Source organism: Puccinia triticina, chromosome 6A (genome assembly GCF_026914185.1).
Source record: "Puccinia triticina chromosome 6A, complete sequence".
In the NCBI taxonomy this organism is placed as follows: Eukaryota; Fungi; Basidiomycota; class Pucciniomycetes; order Pucciniales; family Pucciniaceae; genus Puccinia; species Puccinia triticina.
Genome location: NC_070563.1, coordinates 7,820,993 through 7,833,475, shown reverse-complemented (window position 1 = coordinate 7,833,475; position 12,483 = coordinate 7,820,993). Strand labels below are relative to the sequence as shown.

Below are 12,483 nucleotides of genomic sequence, written 5' to 3'. Positions count from 1 at the left end.
TTCAAATATGAATATCCTCTGTGACCTGACATTTTTAGCAATGTTGTGGCATCATAACCTGAGATGTAAGGGATGCGCGGTAGTCATAATACCTACTACTGCGCACCCCATATAACTCATGTTCTGATGCCACAAAATTGCTAAAAATTCAAGGTCAAGGAGAAGATGCATATTTGAAAGTTTACTCAAGTTTTTGGACTGCTGTGATATGTAACAAAAAAGCTATTCAATTAGCTGGATTTTTCCCCTTAAGACTGCCGCACACCCCTTATATCTCATGTTTTTATGCCACATCATTGCTGAAAATTTCAGGACACGGAGATTATACAGATTTTAAATATTCCTGAAATTTTTAGCTTGTTTGGAAATGTAACAAAAAAGTTATTCAGTTAGCGGGAATTTTCCTACTAAGCCCACCGCCCACTCCCTGAAAATCCTAAAAATTTCAGGGAATGTAGAATATCCACAATTATAAGTGCCCTGAAGTTTTTGTGCGGCTGGGGCATGTAACAAAAAAGTTATACCCTTAGTATTTACCCCAGAAAAGCGGGTACAAATTAATTAATCATTTGGAAATTGAGTTTTTTGAAATTCTGATTGCATGATAATTATGTTCATCATTTTAGATGAATTTTGGTATTATTTGCGTTGCGTAGAAATGAGTGGAAAAAAACCGGGTACGCACGCGGAAAAGGGGGTACGCAAAAACCGGGTACAAACGGGGAAAAACCGGGTACGTTTAGTAAACCCCTATTTATATATGTTTTTAATGTTTTTGCGTAGTTTTACATATGTAGGAGTAATAATGTCTCTTTCATATGTAACACTACTTTTTATGGTTTTATTTGTATTATTTCTATGTCACGGTGGCTCTGCCATAGTAGCCAGCTGACAATTTCCCTGCGAAATCTGAAATTCCAGATCTGTTCAAAAGTGATGGGAAGTCCTCCATTTCCCTGCAAAATTTGATATCTGGTGGCTCAGATCTGACTTTCCAGATCGACGACAAGTCCTCCAATGATCTGAGCCACCAGATTTCAGATTTCGCAGGGAAATCTAGGTCCCCGAAGATCCCCGAAGCAATCCAGAGTCCCAAATTCCAGATTTCCCTGTGAAATCTGAAATCTGAAGCTCTGGATCACTTCAGGGATCTTCAGGGACCTAGACTTCCCTGCAAAATCTGAGCCAACAGATGTCAGATTTTATGCAGAATCGGGTCATCATATGACCAGCACCCTCCACCTAACTTAACTGAGTACCGCTGTCATTGTTGTTTGGAAAAGAAACAGCACAAGCATATGTAATGAATGTTGAGTATTTTGTGTCCTTCATCATGATTGCCTGCGGGTGATAGATTATCAAGACACAAAGATTTCACCACCTAGGAGTTGACTTCCAATGGCAGACGGACAAGTCAAGATAAAATATTCTTCCAATTGAGAACAAACAAAAGGGATTGAATTATCATGTAGCAAATCATTTCACCCAAGAATGTTATGGTGGCGGTGTTGTCAAGACTTCTGCACATCGAACACAAACCGGACAACCTTCCTCTGCCGTGAACTTCCAGCATCGGGGACATTTCGACCTCCAGGCAGGAACAATAAACAGTTTAACTAAGTACGAGACAACAACAGAAAAACAAATCAATGAGAATGAAGAATATCCTGAGAAAATCCATGCGCAAACAATCTCATCAGAGCCAGACGAACTTACTGATCAAGTCTTGACGATCATCGAATCTGAATTCGAATGGATGTTGCCAAGCCGGGGCAGCGATATTAAGGACCGTGTTGGTCACATTGGCAGTCTTGCAGACTGATGCATCTGACAGCCCAAACAAGCGGGGTAGTAAGCTATCTAGATAGACAGATCACCCACGAAAAAATAGATAAATCAGTAAAATTAGTAACCTCAAGAAATTCGTAACTTCGGCAACTAACCATGCTTTACCAAAGTCTCTGCCATTTCGTTTGGTGAATTCCCGATCGCCCCGGAAATATCAAGCACCAATTCAACTTCTTCCAAAGAGCGAAGTTTTCTACCCATCAAGCGTCAGTTATTGAGTTTGAGAAAAATATGGCAGTTTTCTACATACTTAGCTTGTCTCAAGACCTCTGCTTCACGCATGATCGAATCTCTTATAGAAATTAAGAATTCCATCTTGTTAGCAATCTTTGAGTCTTTCCAGTCCTCGCACTTTTAACAGATAAATAAGTAAACAGCCGATCGGTAATCAATACGGAGATGTGTCATTTCGTAAAGAAATATGGTTGCAGTTACAGATCGAATTACATACCAATGGTGGCCAGCATTCTTCGAAGACACTGGCAGGGTGAGACGTGTTAGAAGGAACAAAAGAGGGTTGATGTGTTGCAATTTCTTCAGCTAGATGGGTTAAGATCGGAGCAATAGCGAGTTTGTAGATATCTAGGATCTGCACACACACTGTCAACAATTCTAGCACTATGAGTTCCAGATGCAGTTGATGTCACTCACTTTCAACATCAAATCAAGCACGCGTTGACGTTCCAGATCCCCCTGAGCATTGTTATAAAGTATATCTTTGACCGTTTCGAAATAAAATGACGATAGTGTTTTCGTTGTGAAGCTTATGACAAGCTGTACCACTGAGAATCAAAAACATACCAGAACACAGTGAGTTTCAAGATGGTTTTCATGAGAGAACGAGAATGGTATCCAAGTGCTAACCTTGCTTGAAATCAAGTTCGTTGTAAGCACGTTGGACTGAGTGCTGGAACTCGTAGAGAAGGTGTAGCATGTATCTTTCGATCTGTCCAGATAAACAAATGTTAACTTAACATGATTCTTGAAGAGTTTTCGATAAAAATACATTCACTCACTAGCCCAAAATCGTCGCGAGGTAAGCCATCTTTACTCGACTTGACATTTCCATCTCGATACACATTACCAAGTAAGAACCGAGCAGTAGATCTAATTTTCCGAACAGCATCTGAGAGCCGTGAAAGTTGATCGACCCCGATCGTCACATCTTTGCTGAAATCCACTGAGGCCGTCCAAAACCGAAGAACATCAATCCCAAATGCAGGCTGCTTTTTTGTCTAACCTCGAAACGGCAAGGTCAAAACCAATTAACCAAAGTAGTTTTTTTTTCTTACATAAAAAACCAAAACAAGAAAGAGGCGCACTTCATCTCCATTAATTAACTCGAGTGGACTAAGCACGTTGCCACTTGATTTGCTCATCTTTCGACCATGCTTATCTAGCGTGAAACCATGAGTGACAACTGATTTGTAGACCGGATTATCGTGTTGGTGCGACGGACTCGCAGCGATGAAAGTGAGCATCTGGGACTGGAACCATCCTCGATGTTGGTCAGATCCTTCCAATACCATGTCGGCTGGGGCCCCGTCGGAAGTCAGCCAGGACACGCCGCTATCGAACCATACATCCATCACGTCGGTACCCTTCTTGAATTTGCCTGAAGTGCCAGGTGGGATAAAGTCTTCAACGGGTCCTTTCCACCAATGATCAGTACCTCGCAGTCTTAAAACTTCGATAATCCACTCGACAGATTCATAGGTTAATAACGGCAGGTCGGTTTCAACGGAGTATAGCACTGGGATTGGAACGCCCCAGGGCCGTTGGCGAGATATGCACCATTCAGAGCGAGATTTGAGAAATGATTCGAGGCGGTTTCTGCTTGCCGGAGGGTGAAAATCAACACGCTCAATCATAGAAAGAGCAGCCTTGCGTATATTTTCAAGTTCCACAAACCATTGACTCGTGATTCTACAGAAGGTACGAAAAAAAGTAAAATTAAAATAAATATTGACGTCTTGCATTCGAGTCACTGGAGCACTGACTTCGTTAGAATAGGCTTCTTTGTCCTCCAGTCGTATGGATACTTATGTCGAATTTTAACTTCCTTTCCGATCAATCGTTTCTCTCTTCTAGCATGCAAATTACTTCATTATTTCCTTCCTCTAGCACTGCTTTTCCATGTAACCTCCTGCTCCATTCCGCAGCACCCCAACCATTGAATTTGCCTTCGTCATTAACAACCTCGATCAAAGGAAAGGTCTCTGAGGGCCGCCGAGTTTTCATGAAGTCGGTGTATGCATAGAAATCTTCCAGCCCATGAGATGGCGCGGTATGTACAAGTCCACTTCCACTCTCGACCGTGACATGCTTTGCACTGAAGATTGGGAGTTCTGAAGGGTTATAATCGTGGTGATACGTGGACGATTCTAGCTCCTCGCCTGGAATGAAATATCGGAGATGTAAAGGTATAAATCAGATAGTATTAGGATAAGGCCATTGTATGAAGACCACAAGCTTAACCACTAAGTTCGCCAACGACTTCCAGCTTCAGCGATCCATCTGAGAGAAGTTCCTTGAGGGCCGGGAGTCGCTCAGTTGCAAATATCACGACTTCCGCATCGGATGATGAGTGATCGGAAGAGAGTTTCACGAGAGAATACCGCGCCGACTTGCTGATTACAACCGCCTGGAGCCCAAAAGGATATGTCATGTTATCTTGAATTGATCGGCACAAGAAGAAGCTGCCGGTGATCTAATAACTTACCTGATTAGCTATCAGAGTCCATGGAGTTGTGGTCCATACGACAGCTTTGAGCTTTGCAGTGAAATCGAATTGTGCTACGATCGCTTGTAAAGCGGACGAAGGATTTACAATATCGAATGCCACGTAAACTGAACGACTCAGATGATCATCTCGATATTCGATTTCAGCTTCAGCTAGGGCGGTTCCTGAAGATGGTGAGAAATGGACAGGTTTCCGGTGCCGGGAGATAAGGCGATTCTTGACCATTTGAGCAAACACTTTGAGCTGTTTGATTTCGTAATCATGATCTTTACATGTCAAATCAGGATAGTTAATATCCTTAATCATCTGGTTGAATCGCGGCCAAATCACTCGATCGAAGCCCACCTACCCAGTGTCCGCCATGCTTTCTCCCAATCTGTTAGTATAGATAGACGATCAAATTGCATCGCTTGCAGTTCAATACCTTCCATCGCTGTTGCCCGAGCAGCATCGCGAGTTTGGACTGAATCGAGTGATTCGGTATCAGGATGGGTGGCGCGAATTCGCTGTATGGCTTTGAGCTCTATGGGTAAACCATGACAATCGAAACCAGGGAGATAGCTGGTAATACGGAGGGGGTTCTCAGTCTTGATAGACCTGAATCACTCCAAGAATAACCCATTTGCTTACTTGATCCGGAAACCGTGCAACAGCTTATTTCGGTTGATGATATCTTTCAATATTTTGTTGAGCGCATGACCTGATGATAGCGACAGAGAATTAATGATGAATTTTTGAGAGACGCGGCAAGCATTGAAGAGAAGACTCGCCCATATGGATCGCGCCGTTGGCGTACGGAGGTCCGTCATGCAGCGTCCAGACGGGTCTCTGCAGTTGTTTACTCTACAAAACAAATGGAAGTCATAGTTTGTCAGACTGATGAAGACACTCGAAACAATCAAGAGAAGTCTGAACAGACTAGCCTGCCAGTCCCATAATTGCTTCGTGGTTCGCAGGCGTAACTGAGCTTCACTCTCCTCCGACTTCAGACGACGTAGAGGGAAGTCCGTCCTAGGTAAAAGCAGCGTGTCGGAGTACAGCTTGTTGCTCAGTTGAAAATACCCTAAGCAATTCTTAATCCGGACACGTAACCTTAGAAATGGGCCCCGGGAAAAAAAAGGGTGTCACACATTACATACAGTGATTACCGCCTCGGCTTTGCAGCCCGTTAATTATGACCAAGATTATCCTACACATTGTTGCATGTCCGGTTGTCTGAGTTCGCCTCCAATGTAAAACATTTGGAGTATTGTCTTCCCAAGGAGAGCCCTGGGACCGTGAGGCCCCATATAAGTAGCTATTGCTGCTGCCACAAAGCAATAGCCCTCCAATCAACCCAGTTATTCACTCGGCCCGGAGCCATCATATCAATCTTGTTTTGCATTGACCACAACTCACAATTTTTCTTATCAATTTTGTCTTGCATCAACCACAACCGTCAACCTCTGCCCAGAAATCTAAGCTTCCAACCTTTTAATCTATACAGCAAACCTAAGCTTTCAGTGTTTGCCTTTCATAAAATCACGATCATTGCGTTGTTTGTACATATTTACTTTCAAGTTAATCCTTTCATACCCTTTCGGTTACCTCCAGTCGCCCGGCTTTTTTACAACCTTCCCCCCAAGCTTTTGATCCTTACATATCGTTGCCTGCGTTATTGTCTTCCGGCACCGGCCTTCCCCTCAGGTCTTTCCATTCCTGCCTCACTCCCCCCCAAATTTCCTTTCACCGCTTCATCCCCCACATTACCATCCATAAGACCCGAGCCAATTACTTATCCCTTACCTTCCTCGCCACACTCCATTGAAAAATGCTCTCAATCACCTCAAACGCCAACACAAAATCATCTCCACATTCCTCAGTGCTTTCATCCCTCCAAGCAATGCTAAACACCGAACTAAAACCACCCAGTAACAAATATCCACTCATTATTGACATTGAAGATATTGTACCTGAACCGTTCATCGAAGAGGTCCCTGTTCCACATGGTGTCAAGCTTGCTCCGTGCACGCTAAGAATGGTCCGTTGGTTAGGCGGCGCTGGTCCGGCTTTCAACAGTCATCCGTTTTGCTTCTCCATTCCTGGCCGTTCTATGGGAGAAGCCCAGCTTTTTGTTGAAAAAATGCAAGAGACAGTTCGTTGGACCCTCGACAACTGCTTTACCAATCAAGTTGAAACCCCTCCAATCAAGAAACCCGGCCCACCGATGCAGTACCATTTCAAGCTCTACTACAAATGTCCTCGCAACGGGCACCACGAGGCTCCAATCAACTCCCGGAAAGAAGAATCCGGAAGGAAGTGTGGCTGCAAGGCCAGATTCACCATCACCCACCACATTGCCACAGACTCGCTGCGGGTCGAATGGCATTGGAAACATTCGCACGAACTCAACACTAAAGAAGACATGGAAAACACTCGGATTCCCAAGGTTATTGATGACTGGATCATCACCCGTGTTGATTCGGGTATTGGATGGAAAGGCATCCATCGCCTCTTGTCATCTCGAGACCTTCATGCTGTAAGTTTTTCTTGTCTTCTTCTTGGTAGGTGTGGAAAGCACCAACACTGAATTCTAATTGCACCGCCAACACCTCAGCTTTGTGCCAGGACCGGTGTTGTTGTTCCGGCATCGAATGCGGTCCTATACGACCATGTCAACTACCTGATCAAGACAAGGCTCACTTTTCAAGCTAGACGGGACCGGGACGTATTCGTGTCGATGTCACTTTGGGAATCTCACTTGACCAGTACCGGCTGGCACACTTATGCCCCTGTGCTGACCGATTCCGATGCGTTTCTTTTTGCAATTCAATCTCCGTGGCAACGCGAGATGATGCTAGAACACGGCAAGACTATGATATTTATTGATGCAACACACAACACCGTGAAGAATTATTTCCTCTCTCAAGGCCGCAAAGTCAGTCTATATACGGTCTTGATCCGCAACCCCATCACTGGCAAAGGATTGCCTGTATGCTGGGCCTTCACCACCTCCCTGGCCATGTAAGTGCTCATCGTACATGATTCCATTCCTAAAAACAAACTCATCCAGTCTGTTGCTGACTTACCACTAACTTTTTGATATCACAGAGATCCCATTGTACGCATCCTCAGCTGGATCCGATTCTCGTGCGGACTTGTGCCCCACGCCGTGATGAGCGACTGTGCCCTCGCCATCAAGACAGCGGTTTCGGAATCTTTTGGCGACCTCATGGAACAAGCACCAAGACACTTTTGGTGTTTGTTCCATGTCATGAAAGCCGTGAAGAGTAAAGCAGCCAATTACCTGGGAAATCGCTCATCTGAGGCGATAGCAGATTTCCGACAGATGCTTTACGCTGGCGATTACCCAAGAAGCCGGATGATGATTTATCTCAGCAAGTGGCGGTTAGTGAGCAAGGGGTTCGCAGATTACGTCGATTCACAGTGGTATACATACATCAAACACTGGTCTTTATACTACCGCACTGTAAGTTCGCCGTTTGCATCCCTTCCGTTGTTGGGAAGCACTAAAATGAAATTCCTCTTTTTTACGACAGACTGCACACCAGGGTATGGACACCAATAATTACGCGGAGGCTTGGCACCGCGTCCTGAAGTCACGATACATCTCGGCATCTGAGCGGCCTTGCATCAATGAGCTGACACAGACTTTCTGCGACGTTGTGGAGCCCGATTTTGGCAGGGATCATTGTCAGGCGAACACGGGATTCGTCAAACAACGCGCAAACAAGTTCCAATTGAGAACCAAGAATCGGGCAAAAGGCTTCACCAAGCAGTACTTGGAGCAGATTGGCGCTCGGATCCTCAAGTACAACAACCATGTATGTATGCTCCTCCTACATGTATTTAAAATTTACTGCAGATGAATCGACACAACTGACACTGCACGCAACCAACACCACACTCTAGTTCCAGGTTGATTCCTTTTCTAACCCAACCGAGATGTCCTATCGTGTCGATTACCTGCCTCCGTTTGGAGTCATCGAGGGTCGCCTGCTCACCTGCAGCTGCATGTTCTTCACCAGGTCCGGCAGCGCATGCATCCACATGTATTTCTTGGCGCGAGAATTCAAACTTCTGGTTGTTGAAAAGGCACCCAGTAGACCCCAGCCCGCCACCATTCAAATCAACAGCGACCCTTGCGATTCCGATATCGAGGTCATCAAAAGCTCACATCTACCCAAACCTGAATCTTCCAAGCGACGTAACTCAGGTGTTTTCTCGCCTTACGAGCTGAATTTCTCAAAACGATTTCGCCCGGGCCAACAAGAATATGCTCCGTTCAGCACTGCACACCCAACTTTTGCCACTGGTGGGTCGAGCGCTCCTGATCCGGTACAAAATAACATCAACCACGGAGCGATAGAGCCGATTGCGTCAGCAGTGCAACTAACTCCAAAAGGAATAATTGCGGCGGAACTCAACTCTGGAATGTCTGCGCTCAAGCGGATCACCGATGTGCTCAAGAGAAAGAAAGATCGGAAGGGTATGGCCAAGCTTTCATCACCTCGTTTGATGAATCGATTTCAGGAGGTGTGCTTCGCGCTCTTGCGGATGGTTGAAGATCGCATACCAGGCATATCTCACACGGTGGCACCTATGTTCCGGGGTGTTGATGATACTTCCTCTATGAACGGCGCCGAGGCGGCAGTCTTGGTTGGCGAAATGGTAGAGGTCGGATGGGGAGCGTTCAAGCGCATGGATGACTTGTTGAAGGTCGTGAAGAACTCGAAGATGTTTGTTTTGAAATCCGACGTTTTGTCAATGGGTTTGTTCAAGGAGCGGCTCTTTGAGATTGTTGGGGTGATGGAGGAGGCAACAATCCTCGCTCCGAGGGTGCAACTTCGATGAACATAGCCACTTGGTGATGCAATAAGATGGAAGGAAGGGAGCGAGGTGTGATGAATGGGAATGAGGGGCTGCTGATTCAAGGTGCAGATGACAGGGGGATGGTAGTGTTGCTTATATGGTGAAACAGTCCATCTTGGACCGCTAACTTCTCAAATCTCTGTTTCTTTCTGTTTAATTTTTTGCTCATCTGCCTGTTCACCAGGCAACAATGATTGTCTGGTTACATGTTTTGTATGCTACTCTCGCTTTCATGTGTGCTCATTGTTTCCACTGTTGCGCCCCCCACCCATGGTTACAAATTAATGTGTACGTGGCTCAAATGGCGCGCTTTTTTTTACTCGTAAACATTTTTTTTTGCCCTGTTTCCAAAACAACGCTCCTCCCGATTTGGAATTGCTTAGGGTACATTCGGGCATGCCAGCTTGTTGGTGGAGCTAGGACTTGTTGTTCCATGGCAACGATGTTTGAGCAGATTGAATGATCGATGGTTGGTTGCAATAGTTCGTCTCATCGATAACCAATCCGGGGTAGACTCGACGAGGCTATCCTGTGTGTCGGGTCGAGTGGTGGGTGAGGTAGACAAGAAGGCCTGGGAGGCTTCAAGCAGCCGGACACTTGCCACACACTTCAACCCGTTATATGGTGTTGCAAGCCCGTCTGGGCACTCACCAAAGTTTGGCCGAAAAAAGGCCAAGTGCGCGTGGCCGACCCTAAAGCCTGCTTGGCCGATCCTCAAGCCCGCCTGGCACACTCCCAACCCCCGCTTGGTTGCTTGAAATCGGCCCAGCCCCGCTGGGCCAATTTCAAGCAAGGGTGCCACGCACACCAAACGCTGTGCCGGCCATCAAGGAGAGAAGTTTCCCTCCTCAATGGTCGGTCTACAAACTGGTCATCGAGAAGGGAAGACTCCCTTCTTGATGATCAATACAAGTATTGACCACCGCGAAGGGAGTCTTTCCTCCCCGATGACCAGCCTACAGACCGGCCATCAAGAAGGAAAAGCTCCCTTGTTGATGTCCGATGTGCGATGTCAAGAAGGGAGAACATTTCCCCTCCTTGAGGGCACATTGTTCTTGCCTTTTGAGGCAGAGACAAGGGCCGGCGTGTTGCATGCCAAGTCACAGATCCCATCGGCCAAGTGGGACTTGACTGTGTGCCAAGCTCTGCCCCCCGCGCAACCTGCCCAATCAAGCCCGCTGGGCACATACCCAACCCCTGCAGGCACTCGGCCAAGCGGGAGTTGGGTATGTGCCCAGACGCGCTTGCAACACCATATCTACCATATGCACATAATTGGGGGTTACCGGCACGCAGCATAGGTGGCCTAAGTCCATGGCTAGCGCCTGTCCCTCAAACCCGCGGTGATGAAGAATCCATCCATAGACACAATTGGATCCGACACCACATTGGCTCTAGCTTAACAAAGCCTCTCGGGCGGAGGGTCCGGGGGACCCCGCCCGGAGGGCTCTCCGCAGGAGAGGCTTATGAGTTATGTCTTGATTTAAGCAGGAGCAGAAAGGATCTGCTACACTAAAAATCCCAACCAATATAGAAAAACTGAATACACAGAGTTGTAGGTTCTGTTCTTGCAAGGAATTTGAACCACTTATCTATCTTGTAGCCAGAAAAACAACTCCTGGAGTCCCAAACAAGTGGAGCCTCATTTGGAAGACTTGTTCATTTTTGATCTTTTGAAAAGGTCAACAGATTGAGATAGAAAAAATCTGAGTAGACCAAATTGTAGAGAAAGAAAAGTAGCATAGGGTACAGATAGGGCATATTGGTGGAGAGGCTGGGGGAGGAGCTATAAAAATTTTAAAAACCTCTCAGCCAAATGAACTTTCTGCTCCTGCGTAAAATTTGGGATAATGCACAAGTCCCTCCCTGCGGGAGGGGCGGCTTCGCCGCCAGCCACAGCGCTCCCACCAGGGGGGACTTGTTTTAAGTTAGACATTGGCTAGTTTTGCCTAAGGAGATGCGCGCGCTTACAAAGGCTTGGATATACGCGTGGTCGACCCGAACCAGTGAGGCCAGGCCACGAGAGACACCCACTCTACAAGAGACCTAGAGGACTCAAAGGTATTTAAACCTTCAGATGGAGTAGGTTGTCTTGCTCATTCGTTATCATTCATTCGCTATTTCCTCGACAGGCGCGTATTGCTCATTCTCAGAAATTTTCTGGCAGAAGTCTACACCCCTCTTTTCACCTATCCAATCTTTGATATACAGCCTGCACCATCACTCCACCACCACAATCAACTCCCCAATGAAAGACTTGCCCATTACACCATTCAAATCCATACCGGTAGTTTACCCATTCATCATCTTTCCACCGCCTGCTCAATACTCCACCATGTCTGATTCTCTCTCAAAGTTCTCCATGTCGAAGGTTTCTACTGATAAGTCCACTGGTGCCTTAACGCCCATTGAAGCGCGCCCACTTGCGTCTGGAGCAGCCATATCTGACCCTAAGTCCAGCAAGGAGTTGACTCCCCCGGCTGGCATAGAGAACTCCCAAGCGGAAGCCATTTCTGTAGAAGCAGCCCTTGTTCCCCAAGGTATGTACCGACTCACAGACTCCTCCCTTACCGGTTGAGCAGAGACTTACTGGAGTGGCTTGATCAGATTCAGCCCCTGTAGAGCCCGCCGCCGGTCCTGCAAAGAACACGCGCGCAAAAACGAGTGCACTGGCTAAGCCAAAGAAGTCCACAAAGAAGGTGGCCAAGCCGTCAGAGAAGCAATCCACTTCTAGAACCCAACAAGCACTCCCAGATGACCTGGCCAATGAAGGCGATCCAGAGATCCTCAAGCTTCTTGGCGACATCAATTGCAGAGGCGACACAGAACATGTGGCTGGACCAATGACAACCCAGAATCCCCCCACCTTTGGAGATAACAGGGAAGCCATCTGGTTGAAAGCAGTAGAGGCCGAGAACGACGGAGATATGGACAGATCTGATTTCTTCTATAAGATGTTGGCCTCAGTCGTCAACAACACCCAAGCCCCCTTGCTGAGACCTCAATCAACAGACAGATGA

The 12,483-nt window shown here is 46.5% G+C and overlaps 2 protein-coding genes across 2 annotated transcripts; one reads left to right on the top strand and one right to left on the bottom strand.

Annotated features, from left to right (window-relative positions):
- Positions 1–1,494: 1,494 nt before the first annotated feature.
- On the bottom strand, positions 1,495–5,400 carry PtA15_6A897 (uncharacterized protein; the record flags this gene model as incomplete). The annotated part of the gene is made up of 15 exons (XM_053170649.1): positions 1,495–1,616; positions 1,717–1,860; positions 1,944–2,041; positions 2,099–2,199; positions 2,300–2,437; positions 2,500–2,630; positions 2,713–2,794; positions 2,865–3,083; positions 3,171–3,601; positions 4,020–4,244; positions 4,327–4,492; positions 4,571–4,857; positions 4,941–5,152; positions 5,222–5,291; positions 5,388–5,400. 15 exons carry the CDS (start codon positions 5,398–5,400, stop codon positions 1,495–1,497), a joined length of 2,439 nt encoding a protein of 812 aa, XP_053021820.1.
- Positions 5,401–9,025: 3,625 nt separating this feature from the next.
- Positions 9,026–9,445, top strand: PtA15_6A896 (uncharacterized protein; the record flags this gene model as incomplete). Its single annotated transcript, XM_053170648.1, has 1 exon — positions 9,026–9,445. One exon carries the CDS (start codon positions 9,026–9,028, stop codon positions 9,443–9,445), a length of 420 nt encoding a protein of 139 aa, XP_053021819.1.
- Positions 9,446–12,483: the final 3,038 nt, after the last annotated feature.